We start from the raw sequence: 17010 nt of genomic DNA, 5'->3' as shown, positions 1-17010 counted from the left end.
TTGAGGCAGGTTGAAATTGGGCATTGAACAAAACTTCAGTACAAAACAAGACCAGATCAAAGAGGAGCAAGGTGCCTGAAATACAGTTATACAGGGGAAGAAACATCCTGGCAGATCATCTGTCCTGCGATGCCTGCAACTGATGTGCACATTTATTTTCTCACAAACCCAAATGAGCACTGTGCATTCATATAGATACATCCATTCTTAAAACGGAACATAGATAGGGAATTCACCTAGTATTATGCACAGTTAGGAAGTCAAAATACAATGTCTGATGATTGGTCATGACCCAGGTCATTTGGTTTGGCTTGAGCACATAGGTCCAGGTCTAGGATTGATAGTACATGCACTCAGTTCTTAGTCCAGAGCTGGCACTGCAAACACGCAGACCCTTGTCTGGGACTGACGGTATGAGCAGACAGGCCCTGGTCCAGACTCAGAGTGAGTACATGTCTACCAGGCTTGGCACCAACATTGTGACTACACAGCCTATCGCATGGGATTGTTGTTTGAATGGAATTATCACTTAGTAAGAAATTATTTCAGTTCTTCTCTAAATACTTTGTTCATGTTTAGTTGATAATCCCATGATCATTTTTAAAAAAATTGGTTCACCTACTTTCCACCGGGGAAAGACCCAGCGTGTTGCACAGCTCTTTATCTGCATTATTCAGACTCTGAATTAGTTTTTCACTGGCTCGAGGTCCCTTTCTTGACACAGTATCAATAAGACCTCTAGCCTTGTCTTTGGTTGTTAGATTTGCTTGGAGAATCTCTTCACATTCAGAGGTGTTGATCACTCCTTCTCCCTGCATTTCATCCACCAGATCAGCAATGACACCCCTAGTGAGACCATTCACCAGGTCGGTCCTCAGCTTTTTCAGCTTCTTATCTGAAATAAGAAAACAAACTTTTCATTTTTTTGTTGTTCTGTGTCATTTCAAATACCAGATGTAAGTGTATAATCTTAATATGCACTTTCAATTAGTGAAGATTTACACAGACTGAATGAGCTAAGTAATTAATAAATGTGTTACTGTGCAAAATCTGCAATGTGCAATTCACTCAGTGACTGCTTACAGTTCGAAATTCAAAACACAATGCCTGGAAATTTGTGATACATCAGTGGAGGGTTTATACAAATTTATTACATAACAAAATGAAACATTGCTGGACAGGATTACTGGCACAGATGTTATTTAGATTTTAGGTGAATTATTGCCAACAGTGCCACTCCAGAAGTATGAATTAATAAGATACTAGTTGAGATAATGTACAAGTTTGGTGAGTTAGTTAGATAGATACAAACAGTGTTAATTTACAGAATTTCTGAGCAAGACCTTTAATCGATAAGACTGGAAAACATTAGTATTTTAAATACTACTGAAGCTTTTACCTTACAGTATCACTGAACAAATTATTACTAAATCAGAACTTCTTCATGGACTGAAAATATTATGGCAGAGAAGGCTGTAGGTTTTAATGACTCTGGCTACATCATCCAGAATCTCATATTCTTGATAGGGTTACCCATGAGGTCAGGTCCCAAGACTGCACAGCCTCCAACATCCCCTGCGGAAAAACATTGAGATCCCAGTTGTTGCTAAAATAGATAAGAGTAATAGATGGGGATCTCCAGTTGTCCTGGATTCTCCTTAACACAAAGTAGTGGATCTCCTTTCTTTTTTCTTTTTCAATCTTTTTATTAAATTACAGATTAATATACATAACAATACTAACGATACAAAGAGATCGGTGTAACATTGATAATGGTTAACATATACAAACATAATTCAAGTAAAATATATAATTCAGGCCTCTCAATCTCTGAATAATTGAACGAACATGAAAAAAAGAGTTTTATAAAGAACCCCTAAACCAAAAAAAAACAAAACAAAAACTGGGTTGTCCAATTTCTTCAGATAAGAACATTATTTGTCATTAACTCCGCTCCTCCATAGATAAACAAAAGATTATTTAAAAAAAAGGGTTTTGAAAGGGACAACTTACATCATTCGAAAATGTTGAATAAATGGTCTCCAGGTTTCTTCAAATTTAACTGAAGAATCAACCATACCACACCTTATTTTTTCCAGGTTTACACATAATATAGTTTGAGAAAACCATTGAAAAGTAGTAGGAGGATCAGAATCTTTCCATTTAAGTAAGATGGATCTTTTAGCTATTAGTGTAACGAATGCAATCAAAAGGCAAGCTGAAACGGATAAATAATCAACATCTGTCACTGGTAATCCAAAAATTGTAATAATAGGGTGAGGTTTTAAATTAATACTCAAACTGCTGAAATATTATCAAAAATATCTTTACAATATTTATCTAAAAGAGGGCAAGACCAAAACACATGTGTCGGAGAGGCCACTTCAGTGTTACATCTGTCACATACAGGATTTATATGTCGGTAAAAGCGAGCTAATTTATCTTTAGACATATGAGCCCTATGGACTATTTTAAATTGCATCAGTGTATGTCTAGCACACACTGAGGAAGTATTAACTAGTTGAAGAATTTTCTTAAAGGTAAAGATACCTGAAGTTCTCTTTCCCATTCATTTTTTATTTTATCAGATGTACCTAGATGTATTTTTGTAATTAAATCATACAAAACTGCTATTAAGTGCTTCTGATAGGGATTTAAACCTAAAAATTTTTCTGTAATATTAGTTGGATGAAATATTGGAAAATTAGGTAAAATACCGTTCAAAAAACTTCTAATCTGCACATATCTGAAAAAATATGAACTAGGCAACTTCTATTTATTAGATAATTGTTCAAACGACATGAAACGATTATCCATGGATAAATCACGAAAGCATGCTATTCCCCTCGTTTTCCATAAGGAAAACGCTTGATCAATTCTAGAATGTTGAAAGAAAAAATTAGATATAATAGGACTAGATAAAATAAATTTGTTCAATCCAAAAACTTTGCGAAATTAAAACCATATTCGTATTGTATGTTTAATTATTGGATTAATTATTTGTTTATTCAGTTTGGTTAATGCAAAGGGGAGCGAAGCTCCTAAAATAGAAGCTAATGAGAACTCCTACAAGACTCACCCTCAAGGTTCACCCATCGTGGACAATGAATTTCATCCCAATCTTGCATCCAAAACATTAAATATCGGATATTAATTGCCCAATAATAAAATCTAAAATTCGGCAACACTAAACCACCATCCTTTTTTGATTTCTGTAGATATTTCTTACTCAATCTAGGATTTTTATTCTGCCATACATATGAAGAAATTTTAGAATCAATAATATCAAAAAGGATTTAGAGATAAAAATTGGTACCATTTGAAATAAATACAGAAATTTAGGTAAAACAGTCATTTTATAACCATATAACAATTACAGCCTGGAAACAGGCCATCTTGGCCCTTCTAGTCCATGCTGAACGCTTACTCTCACCTAGTCCCACCAACATGCACTCAGCCCATAACCCTCCATTCCTTTCCTGTCCATATACCTATCCAATTTTTCTTTAAATGACAATATCGAACTTGCCTCTACCACTTCTACTGGAAGCTCGTTCCACACAGCCACCACTCTCTGAGTAAAGAAGTTCCCCCTTGTGTTACCCCTAAACTTTTGCCCCCTAACTCTCAACTCATGTCCTCTTGTTTGAATCTCCCCTACTCTCAATGGAAAAAGCCTATCTATCCCCCTCATAATTTTAAATACATCTATCAAGCTCCCCCTCAACCTTCTCTAGTTGGTACCTCTATGTATTGCTGCAAAAAAATAATCCTGCACACATTTTACAAACTCCAAACCATCCAGCCCTTTTACAGTATGGGCTTCCCAGTCTATGTGTGGAATATTAAAATCTCCCACAATCACAACCATGTGCTTACTACAAATATCTGCTATCTCCTTACAAATTTGCTCCTCCAATTCTCGTTCCCCATTAGGTGGTCTACAATACACCCCTATAAGTGTTACTACACCTTTCCCATTCCTTAATTCCACCCAAATAGCCTCCCTAGACGAGACTTCTAATCTATCCTTCCATTTTAATGCTTTAATATTTTAATAGCAATAATTCGACCAATCAATGATAAGGACAATGGGGACCATTTAGTAAACAATAGTTTAACATGGTCAATTAAAGGTAGAAAGTTAACTTTAAATAGATCTTTATTTTTTTAAAGTAATTTTGACACCCAAATAAGTGAAATAATCAGTAATTAATTCAAATGGTAATTGTCTATAAACTGAAACTTGCACATTTAATGGAAAAAGCTCACTCTTATTAAGATTTAGTTTATGACCAGAAAATCTACTAAACTGATAAAACTGTCGGGATGGATTTCTCTGGGTTAGAGATATATAGTAACAAGTCATCTGCATATAATGATACCTTACCGTTTCCTTCCCACGAGTAATTCCAAATATATTGGGTGAATCACGAAAGGCAATTGCCAAGGGTTCCAAAGCTGTATCAAATAACAAAGAACTTAACGGACAACCCTGTCTAGTACCTCTGAAAAGCATAAAAAAGAGGGATCTCTGATTTTTGGTAAATACAGAAGCCAAAGGTGCATGATATATTAATTCAATCCAAGAAATAAATTTTGGGCTAAAGTTGAATCTCTCAAGCACATTAAATAAATATTATTTCCATTCGCCTTTTTGGAGTCAAGCGAAATAACACATTCTGGAATTTTAGATGAAGGAGTATATACAATGTTCATTAATCTCCTAACATTGAAATACAAAAAATGGTTTTTAATAAATCCTGTCTGATCATCAGAACTAATTTGTGGCAGTACCTTTTCCAATCTATTTGCTATTATTTTAGAAAAAAATTTTGGAATCTACACTCAACAAAGATATAGGTCTATATGATGCACAATCAGTAAGATCTTTATCTTTTTTAGGAATTAAAGAAATGGATTCTTCTTAAAAGGATTGTGGTAATTTACCTACAAGTAAGGCATCCTTAAAAATTTTGCATAGCCATGGTGAAAGTAAATTTGAAAAAAAATTATAAAATTCTACTGTAAATCCATCCAAACTTGGTGATTTTCCAGTATCCATCGCAAAAATTGCTTTCTTAATATCATCTTCCGTAATGGATGCATCTAGTTCTAAGTGTTCATTAAGTGGTAATTTCGGAATGTTTAATTTCCTTAAAAATTCACGCATTATGATAGACTCTTCAGGAAATTCCGTTTGACATAGAGAGGTATAAAATTCTTAAAAAGATTTATTAATTTCATCCTGATCAACCGTCAAGGTACCATCCCGTTTAGAAACTTTACTAATCAAACGTTTAGCCGAAGCAGCTATCAGTTGGTCTGCCAATAATTTACCCGATTTATCACCATGTACAGGTGTCCCCCGCTTTTCGAGAGTTCGCTTTACGAAACCTCACTGTTACGAAAGACCTACATTAGTACCCTGTTTTCGCTTTCAGAAGGTGTTTTCACTGTTACGAAAGACCTACATTAGTACCCTGTTTTCGCTTTCAGAAGGTGTTTTCACTGTTACGAAGAAAGGCAGCACGCGCCCCGAGCAGCCGCTCTCCCTCGGATTCGGAATGGCATTGTTTAAACACGTTGCATTGAGCAGCCGTTAGCAAGATGAGCTTTAAGGTGTTGGAAAAGCCTGAAAGAATAAGGGTGTTACACTTTGCGTAAAACTAGACATAATTAAGCCTTTCAATCGTGGTGAACGAAGCAAGGACAAAGTGAGTTTGGCTTGTGGAAGTTGACGAAGATGATGTTGAAGAGGTTTTGGCATCCCATGACCAAGAACTGATAGATGAAGAGCTGATGCAATTGGAAGAGGAAAGGATAACAATCGAAACCGAATGCAGAAAGTGAAGCAACTGCGTGAGATTTTCGCTGCAATGATAAAGTACGACTTTAATTTTGAAAGGGTACATAGGTTTAGGGGATATTTGTAGGACGGTTTGAGTGCTTACGAACAACTGTATGACAGAAAAATGCGCAAGGCTCAGCAGTCAAGCAAGCCTTCCACATCAGCCAAAGCAGATGACGAACCTCGACCTTCGACATCGAGGCGGGCAATCATAGGAGAAGATGAGCTGCCTGCCCTGATCAATGATGAGATGACACCCCTGTGTCCCACTACCCCAACACCCGAGCCCCGGACAGATACTGTACCAATTCGTGAAGAACGCAGTGGTAGCCGGGAAGCATGCAGCACATCGTTAAGAAAAAAGCCGAAATAAACATGCTAATTAATTAGGTACCCCCTAGCACATAATTGTCGGCCCAGATCAGAGGCGATGCAATCGGCAATCGCCTCTGATCTGCGTCGACATTTACGTGCCAGGCAGCACCTAATTAATTAGCACGTTTATTTTGGCTTTTTTCTTAACGATGTGCTGCATGCTTCCCGGCTACCGCTGCGTTCTTCGCAGCAATGTATTGGGTCGGCGGCCCGGAGGGTGGGGGCCACTGCACCACCCCAACCTGCGATGACTCAGTCTAACACACCATCATCAGTGTGCTCGACAAGCTGTCTTTCCGATTCCGGTAAGTGATGTTACACTGTACATACATCATTTCTACTTTATATAGGCTGTGTATTTTTACGTGTTATTTGGTAGATTTGGCAGCTTCATAGTTTAAAGGTTACTGGAGAGCGCGTTTATGCCAACAGAGCTTGCGTGAGATTTTCTGCTGAGAGCGCTTACGTGAGATTTTCGCTACGGAGATCTGTGCAGGCAATCATTGTAGAGAAGTATTTCTACTTTTTATAGGCTGTGTATTTATCATATCACTCCTGCTTTTACTATATGTTACTGTTATTTTAGGTTTTATGTGTTATTTGGCATGATTTGGTAGGTTATTTTTGGGTTTGCGAACGCTCACAAAATTTTCCCATATAAATAAATGGCAATTGCTTCTTCGCTTTACGACATTTCAGCTTACAAACTGTTTCATAGGGATGCTCTACCTTCGGATGGCGGGGGAAATATGTACATAAAATTGATTCTTAGCTTTAAGTAATTGATTTCCAATCGGGGAAGTTAATTACAAATTATGTTGCATCTGAAGTTCAACCCTCTTTTCATAGAGTTCTAGATTAGAAGCAACAGAATTTTTTATCAATTTCTTTAATCTTATCAACCAATGTACACATTTCATTATTAATTCATTTTTTCAGTCCAGCAGAATATGAAATAATTTGCCCACAAATATATACTTTAAAAGTATCCCACAATATTCCACTGGAAATTTCATCTGTATAATTAGTTAAAAAGAAAGAATCAATCTGTTCGTTAATAAAATTGGCAAAGTTTGAATCCTGAAGCAAAGCGGAATTGAACCTCCATTGTCTAGCACTAAAAATTACATCAGTGAATTTAATTGATAGTTTCAGAGGTGCATGATCAGAGATAGTAATTGCATCATATTCACATGCAGTAACAGATGAAACTAATCGAGAATCAATAAAAAAATTATCAATTCTCGAATAACTATGATATACATGGGAAAAAATGAGAACTCTTTCTCATTAAGATATAAAAGCCTCCAAATATCTAAGATTCCGGAATCAACTAAAAAGGAGTTAATAAAAATAGCGGATTTGTTTGGAGATATTTGATTAGGGGCAGACCTATCCATCAAAGGATTCAAGCAACAATTAAAGTCTCCACCCATTACCAACTTATATTCATTTAAATTAGGAAAAGATGCAAATAAATGCTTAAAAAAATTCAGGATAGTCAGTATTTGGTGCATAAATATTAACCAAAACAACTTTTTGATTATAAAGTAAGCCAGTAATTAACAAAAATCTACCATTTGGGTCTGAAATTGTTTCATAACGAACAAATGAAATCCAGGAGTCTATAAAAATAGAGACTCCTTTTATCTTAGATTGTGAATTAGAATGAAACTGCTATTCCTTCCAAAACCTAAAAAAAACACTGATTATCCACAAACAACAGGAATTCTGCAGATGCTGGAAATTCAAGCAACACACATCAAAGTTGCTGGTGAACGCAGCAGGCCAAGCAGCATCTATAGGAAGAGGCGCAGTCGACGTTTCAGGCCGAGACCCTTCGTCAGGACTAGATTATCCACCCTCCTCACACGAGTCTCCTGAGCAAAGATAATCTGAGCGTTCAGTCTATGAAAGACTTTAAAAATCTTCTTCCGTTTAATCGGACGATTCAAACCATTTACATTCTATGAAACAAAATTAATAACATTATCCATTTTACTACAATAAGCCAAATGGTATGCAAAGGGTTAACCTTACTGCACAGGAAACCCATGACTCAGGAAGAGGAAAAAGTTTAAAGAGGAACCGGAATCTACGACAATTCAAACATATTTGTAGCTTCAAAACATCCCAATTGGAAAATACTAAACTCGAAGAAATCCCATTCCCCACCCACCATGCCCGAAAAGAAACTGGCCAATAGCCAGTCAGTACACTAACTAATCCCAAATACATTACCCCCAGCTCTCATGAAGACATAACTCCAAATGGAAGAAGTGTAATAAACCGCCCACAGAAAAAACATTGAGAGCAATACCAAGAAAAGGACAAAACAAATATTGAAAAAAAACCCAGTCGTTGCGCGACATTTTGAAAGGCGAAATCTAGAAAAATGAAACAAAATACAATCTTACTAATATTTAAAATAAAACAATAAGTCACCAAGTCAAAATGTTAAACAGTTAAAATACTTACATAAAATAATAAAAGAGAAAAGAAATCTTAACATAAAAGCATAATAAACATCTATATTCCAAAAAAATACAGGTATAATCCAACCAAGAATGAGAATTTGCAAACTTTAAAGACAAATCTACACGTTAGTTTTAAACTAATAAACAACTACATTCAAACACGAGAAAGCAGTAAATTTATTAAACAGTTGAAAACTAGTCAAGATATTCAAGAAATTGATGTGCCTCCATCACTGATTTAAACCATTTACGTGATTTATCTGGCAAAACAACCCTTAAGCGCACAGGATATAACAACGCAGGGTATAATTCCGACATCACCGACTTAAAAAGAGGTCTCTCTTGTAACAACTCTGGACTAAAATCTTCCAACAAATGAAATTTGAGATCCCCATGCTCAATCACTCCTTTCCGACGTGCAACTCGAATTAAATGGTCCTTAGTATGCACATAGTGGAATCGTGGAACAATGGCTCTGGGTTTTAAATCTTTGGGTGGTTTAACCCTTAACGAGCGATGAGCGCGGTCTAGTATAGGGGGGTTAGAAAACACTTCAGTACCGAATACCTCCATTAAAAATTGAGCAAAAAACTTAGTGGGATCGCCACTTTCAACATCCTCACGAAGTCCTATGATCCGTAGATTCTGTCTGCGACTGCAATTTTCCAGGTCAATGATCTTGACTTTATATCATTCCAGTGTTTGAGTGGTCGAGATTACTTTCTTCTCCAACGAGCTCAATCTGTGGTCCCTTTGTCTGCCATTTTCATCAAGATCCGAAATTAATTGTTGTTGCTTTTCATTCTCACGTTTAATTGCTCCGAGTTGATCTTCAATATTATTTAACTTTATCTCGAGATTAAAAAATCTTTTATCAAATTTATCAAGTTTGTCATCCAAAAGCTTGGATATAACTTCCAAAGTCAGTTGTGCCTGTTTAGGGTCGCCTCCTTCTCCTCCATTTCCATTGTCGGCTTCCGTGCTCTCGGTTAGTGCCTTTTTCCCTCTGGTTGTCATTTCCAAGAATTAAAAGTCAAAATTCAGGCATACAAAAATATTGTAAACACTTCAATGTGAACACTAAACGGGTGGTAAATAAACGAAAAAAAGACTGGAGCAAAGTCAAGTACGACTTACTCCATCTAGTGCTTCAAGAGAGTCCCCCGTGGACCTCCTTCTTAGAAGTTTGTTACTGTTAGGACACTAGCTACCACACACCGAAGGAAATTACTTGCATGCCTACAGTGGGAATTAACAAAGCTGCAAAAAAAAATTCTAGCATTGTGGCAAAAAATAACAAATTTCACACTGTACGTAATGTGATAATAAATCAGATTTGGATTTTGACTGTGCTAAGACCAGTGAAGCTGACAGCCTCCAGCATATCCACACATATGCCACTGCACCTGAACTGAGCAAGATTGTAATTCAGCAGGCGGTATGGTCATAGGACACAACCACAAGAACATCTGCAGATGCTGGAAATCCAAGCAACTCATACAAAGTGCTGGCCTGCTGAGTCCCTGCAGCATTTCCTGTGTGTTGATTGTCACAGGACAGTCCTTTTTGGAATTCCCTCTTCTCAGACTGCTAAAAAAGTATAGCCTAAACCCTCTCAGGACATCCATATCCTGGATGGATATCCACTTACAGTGGGATCACCATTGACCCTGTTTCTTGTCATATTGGGTTAACCTGTCAGGCCATTGTTATATGAAAATAAAGCAGAAAGAGAAACTGGTACAGCTGCCGGGAACTTGCATGATGAAATAATAACTTTGTGGCCACAGATGAGATGAGGTAGGTGGATGTATAGGTTAATTAAGTGGTCCTCACATGATCTTCATAGCATGGATCCTAAAGGAATCGTACATAAACCCAAGACTTTCTCTTGATTTTATAAACTGTGAAGGTTTGTAAGTGAGGATGTCTGACAAAACTTAACTGAGATCTTAAGGCTCCTGCGTAACTAGATGACAGTATTCTTGATTGTGGTTTGAAGACAGAATTGCTTGTTAGTTAATCTAGAGTAAATAAATAGCTAATTCAACACCAACATAGCAATTATCATTGACCTCAGTAGAGAGTCTCCCCTCTGGAATCACTCTCAAATACAGAATGGATACAGGGCACTTCGACCTCCATCTGATAAGTGAATTTTTCAATTCATCCTGTTTTTGCACATGTGACCTATAGCCCACTCCAGAAAATTACTGAAGCTTGGAAACTTTGGTCAACATTGAATATATTAAAGCTCCTCTGTCAGACTGTTCAAAGGCTTACAAACAGCCCCTCACAACTGAACATCGTGGGACAGAGCCCCAAGATGGTCAAGCATTTCCCAAAGGTAGGTGACCATCCTTCCCCACAAATTAGCTGAGTGATATGATTTAACAGAGTTAGTCTTTCACTTCAGAAACTCTTTTAGTACACCTTCACAGAACAACAACATCCCAGGAAATAATTTGTTTATCATCCTTACCCTTCTTTATCAAAGTGAAATTTGAGTTGTATAACGAGGTATAAAGAGACTGGAGAGGTACCACCAATAATGCCTTCAAAATGCTTTATGGGAAACTCATCATAATAATGTTTGTGTTCTTCTCAAAGCTATCAACAGTGTGTCAGAAATCTTCAAATATCAACTGGATATGACCTTCGGATGTCTAACCCCCACCATTCCCCAAACAAATTTTATACTTGTCAGCCAGTTATGGCCAAAGATCCTTGGTAAGCATCAGAAACATCAGACGTGATAAAGGCACACTTCACTTGATCAGAAAAAAATATGAGCTGCGAAGAGCAGACCAACAACCAGTCCACCATGATGGGCCAACAATGTTGATCAACTGGGAATCCACTTCTCGCCTTGTCCTCAGAGCAAAAAGACGAGAATGAAGAGAAGTTAAGGATGATTGGCACTCCTTTACCACAATTTCTGCCAACAAATTTCTGGATCTAAGTGTAGGTTACTGAATGAAATCAGAAGCCATCAGTAAAACATGCCACAAATGGTTTTCTAATTTATGAACTATCAATAACAGCTAAAATTTGTTCTGCTAGATCTATCAGTGAATTATTGTTACTGTTATTAATATACAATTTCAGCAAACAGTGTATTGCTGACAGTAGTATAATACAGGTTGATTAAATGGTGTACTTCTAACAGTATTTCCATACAAATGCAGTGAGAGGCCTATTACTAACAATGAGATGTCTGGCTGTACACTCTGGTACTATGGTAACATACTACACTAGTTTTCCCTCTCAAGAAGAAGCCTTGCCCATGAGCAGGGCAAAGAGGCCATAAGTCACTAGAGCAGAATTAGGCCATTCAGCCCATCGTATCTACTACGCCATTTGATCATGGTCGATTTATTTTCCTTCTCAACCATACTCTCCCGTCTTCTTCCTTAAACCTTTGACACCCTTATAAATTAAGAATCTATCAATCTCTGCTTTGAATTTCTGCACTGAATTCCACAGATTCACTGCTGGCTAAAGCTACACCTAAAACCTGCAAAACAATGAATCTCAGGGTAAATGTACTTAAATAATAAATTTATTTTGAACTTTGAAGAAATTCCTCTTCATCTGAGTTCTTAAGGGATATCCTTGTATTCTGAGGCTGTGCCCTCTTGTCCTATATTCTCCCAGTATTGGAAACATCCTCTCCACATCCACTCTATCTAGGCCTATCAATATTCAGCATGTTTCAATGAGACACCCCCTTCATTCTTCTAAAACCCAGTGAGCCATCAAACATTAACCCTTTCATTCCTGGGATTATTCTTGTAAACCTCTTCTGCACCTTCTCGAATGCCAGGCCATACTTTCTTAGCTATGGGGCCCAAAACTGTTCACAATACTCCAAATACAGTCTGGCCAACGCCTTATAAAATCTCAACTAATAATGATGTTTATTGTCCAATTCATTTGGGCCATTAAAACTGCATGTGTTTGAATTTCCTATATTGTCGCAGAAAACATATCCTTGTTGTATTTACACTTTAATTAAGTAAAAAGAATATTTTCTTTAGTTACAAAAATACATAAATAATTCCCTTCTGAGGGAAACTTCAGAGGTAGAATGAAAGGCAGTTTAAAAATTATGAGAGAAGAAGAGTCACTGGGAATTTTTAAAATGTAAAAATGTTTGCTCAGGTGGAATGCAGTACAGGTATAATAGAAGTCTAAAATCAAGTTCAGAAAGGAATTAAAGTACTCAATAAAAATCTATTTTTGGCAATCAATTCACAGGAAAACTAAAATTCAGATGACCAAATAACACAAAATGGGGACTTTATACAGTATCACTTTGTGGTGAATGAGCTAATGCTAACATGGTGGAGGACAGCATTTTCTATTTGACTGTGCAATGATTTCAAGTCTTAGGCCAGTTGTGACATCAGATGTTTCACCAATTATATGGTTCTGCCATGACATGGAAGGCATGGAAGGTTGTTGAAAATTTTCTTGGCAACTGCTGTGTACCAAACTGCATGCAGCTGGTTGACAACATGCTTCAAGCATACAAAACATGAAGTGCAACATGCACTAAATATTCATTTTCTGCATTCCCATTTAGACTTCTTCCCTGCAAATCATGGCACTCTCAGCAACGAGCATTGTGAAAGGTTTCACCAGGATATTGTGGTCATGAAGAAATGGTATCAGTGCAACTAGAATCTATCAATGCTGGCTGATTCTTGTTGGATACTTAAGCAAGAAGCCTCAGACTTTGAGTACAAATGAAAATCCTCAGCAAAACATTTTAAACTTAGTTGAACTATTGCAGAGCATCAGCACTGTTTGCAATTAAATGCATTACTTTCAATAAAAGTTAATTTCTTGTTTCTCTAAATTCCTAGTGAAACAAGTGGTCTGAAATTATATTTGTGTTCTATCATAACCAGACAAAAAATTCTGAAAAAGCAAATCTTATGAAAAAATGGCCAATCAGTGTAATTCATTGAACAAGGAGGATAGTCTAGAAAGATAACCTTATGTATTTTGTGGACTTTAGCCCCATCTGCAGTTCATATATCTAGAACACAATTACTCCTGCAGAGCTTCAACTTGGATCTCTACTCCTACCCAGACCAAGCAAAGCACTGTTAGCCTCTCCTCTCTAAACCTATGCATGTATGCTCTGTTTCACTGAACAACACAATTCAATGTGTACTACTTCATTACTTTGTTTACTTAATATCGTCCCTCAAATATGGTCACAATGTAATTCCCACAACACTTTTTGCTTTCTTAGTGCAAATAATCCAGATCTGTATGATTTGGGAATGATTATTTAAAAACAAAGGCAACAACAAGCTTGTTCTCACAGTGGGTACTCAGCCTCTAGAACTATCTGCCACAGAGTGTGTGAAGTTTGGATCAATAAAGAAGTTTCAAGGTGGGGTTAGATCATTGTGAAAGAGCAAAGAAATAAGAATTATTGGGAGCTGGTAGGAAGAGGAGATGAGGCTTGGGAAAGAACAACCATGATCATATTTCAGGGCAGGCTTTAGGCAGGCTGATTGGCTTACTCCTGCTATTTTCTTGTTATGTTCTAATGATCAAAGTAATCTGTATTCAAGTTCCCACAGATAATTCATTTAATAAGATTCCTTTAGCTATCCTCAATCTGCTCAATAGAACCTGTAAAACTTCCAATAAATGGAAAACTTCCGAATTTTGTTTTCTCAATTAGATTAAAACCTACCGAATACTGAAAGGCCTAGATAGAGTGGATGTGGAGGGGATGTTTCCGATAGTGGGACAGGTCGAGGAGCATTGGGTACAGCATCAGAATACAAGGACATCTCATTAGAACAGAGATGAGGAGGAATTTTTTTAGCCAGAGGGTGTTGAATCTGTGAAATTTAATGTCACAAAGGCCGGTGGAGTCCAAGTCTTTGGGTATATTTAAAACGAAAGTTGTTAGGTTCTTGATTGATAAGAAAGTTATGGAGAAAAGGCAGGAGAATGGGGTTGAAGATGTAATAAATCAGCCATGATGGAATGGCAGAGCAGAATCGATGGGCCAATTGGCCTAGTACTGCTCATCTGTCTTATGCTCCTATGGTCTAAATAATATCAGTCTCTCAATAACTCTCAAAGTAACCAAGTCATTTCAGAGAGGGCTTCATGATAGACCACAGGGCTGTGATGAAAGGAACAATCTTTGTCCCTTTTTTCCACAGAAACCACTCAAACATAAGAAACGTCCTGAGATTTATGTAAAAGAATTATGAAAGGAGTAGTTTATCTAAAGAATGTCATCTTTAGACAGCAAAGATATTTAAAAATCAGTATTTTACAAACACTACAAGCCCTCATACTCCGTCGGCTATATTCACTACATGCAACAAAATTGTGGCTGTTGTAAGGACCCCATTCAATTTCTGAGTTGGTCCCTCTCTGTCGCATTTGTTCCGCGCAAGTACACCTCATCTACTTCCCCCACCTGTTTTCATCCCTCCCTCTCTTCATAGACAAGGGAAGTTTCCTGGTTCCTCGCTTTCCAGTTTACCATTCCTCCATTCAAACGATAACCCTCTGCAACTTCCGCCACCAGACACATATCCGCCTTTCTTCTCAGCAATTCCAAGAGATCACTCTCCCCCCCCCCCCGCCCGCCGCCAAATAATCACGGGCACACTGCGCCCCACACCCACTAACGTCATTTACAGAATTGCAGGCATTGCTCCCCCAGAGATCCAAAGACACACTACAACAAAAATTGAAAAAGGTAAACAGAACTCGGATCCACATCATCATGTGCCAGTTTCCAACCGCCTAAAATCAAGGAAAAGCTTTGCTACAGTGGAGGAACTACCGCACGGAACATCCCCCCAAACATACAGGATTGAGCTCTGGCAACAAACAGAAGCCAGAACCCCACCAAACAAACAATACAGTGCAAGACCCCACAGAAATGTTAGCAGACGGGGCACTGCTTGACAGACGGAAGTGGTGCACTCTCAACAGAGCGAGAGCCGGAGTTTGTAGGACGGGAGACAATATGATGAAGTGGAGTTTAAAGACCAGCGAATCCTGTGAGTGTGGCGAAAGGGTGCAGAACACCAAACACGTTCTGCGCAACTGCCCACTCTCACCTGATCTAGCTGACACTGACCTGCTCAACATCAACCAAATAACACTGGAGTGGCTGGCTGTCTGGTGTGACAAGCTATGATGATGACTTACGCAACACACAAAAAATGCTGGTGAACGCAGCAGGCCAGGCAGCATCTATAGGAAGAGGTACAGTCGACGTTTCCGGCCGAGACCCTTCGTGTTGATATTCCAGCCTCTGCAGATTTCCTCGTGTTTATGATGATGACTTGTTCTCCCCATGTTTTCGATGCCGATCTCATCCCGATTCAATGGCACTACACGACCTCCCTTTTCTTTTTATCTGCATATCCATTTAAATAATGGATATGCTTAAACACTCAATCCCCACCCAGATCTGATCGCCTTGAAGGCACTTCTTCTATTAGTGTCGTTAATTTATCCATCTTGTTGCGAATTTTATATGCATTTGATAAGAAGCCTTTAATATCATGCTTATTTCCGTACTTTTACTTGCTTTTGTTCACCCAGCCTACTTACTTCTCTCACAAATTTTTTCTCAAGTACACTTTTGGCATTATTCCCTTCCCCCACTGAATTCACGAAAATTCCGTTGAGGTGGCAACAGAAACAGCACACTGAATCCCCAGGCAGGACTGCGTATTAACGCGTTTAAATTATTCAGGCGCCAACCTGAAAAGTTACGCTGTCAAACTATACAACATAAATTGCACTCCATGTGAACTTTTAGGTTTATACTCTGCCATTGCAGGCCTGCGTAAAAATTTCGCTTCCGCGTATGAGATAAATTACGAAAGAAAACAATTCCCGCCCTTCAGTACCTCGCGGCACTAACCCCAACTTTCCTTGCCCACTTTGCAGTTGCAGGCTCCAGTTGTAAGTATTTACCTGCTGCTTCCATCCTTCGTCAATGCACTCAGAAAAGCCACCCGATCAAATGCCGTTGCAGCTTTCCCGGACTCCCCTTAAAACAAAACTTCCGATTTTGCGTAATTTCCGATTATTCGAAGTTCCTGTAATCAAAGTCTTGTCAGCACAGGGATCTGAGATTCTTCCCGAGGACAATTTGGAGTCAGTGCTCACATCATTTAGTGGGCGATGCGTTTTACTTTTCCCGAAAACCTGCACTAAACAATTCTTTGAAGCTTAAAACAGAAGGAATGCAAGGACATGAGGGCAGATCTGACGATTCGAACTGCTGAAGGATAAGCG

At 38.0% G+C, this 17010-nt stretch overlaps 1 protein-coding gene across 2 annotated transcripts in view; it reads right to left on the bottom strand.

The window, feature by feature from the left end:
- The window catches only part of LOC134336725 (caspase-1-like), a 55767-nt gene extending 38980 nt beyond the window's left edge, over positions 1–16787 (bottom strand). Inside the window, exons 1-2 of one of the 2 annotated variants that reach the window (XM_063031137.1) lie at positions 16687–16787; positions 623–895 (exon numbers count right to left, since the gene is read on the bottom strand). In XM_063031137.1, coding sequence (XP_062887207.1) covers positions 623–895; positions 16687–16699 — 286 coding nt within the window. In that variant the 5' untranslated portion in view covers positions 16700–16787. Of the gene's footprint in view, positions 1–622; positions 896–1399; positions 1705–16686 lie in introns of those variants that run through there. The other variant, XM_063031138.1, reaches the window with a different exon arrangement.
- Between the last annotated feature and the right edge of the window lie 223 nt (positions 16788–17010).

The sequence above is a fragment of the Mobula hypostoma genome, chromosome 23 (assembly GCF_963921235.1).
Source record: "Mobula hypostoma chromosome 23, sMobHyp1.1, whole genome shotgun sequence".
Taxonomy (NCBI): Eukaryota; Metazoa; Chordata; class Chondrichthyes; order Myliobatiformes; family Myliobatidae; genus Mobula; species Mobula hypostoma.
This window is presented reverse-complemented; position numbering and strand designations above follow the sequence as displayed.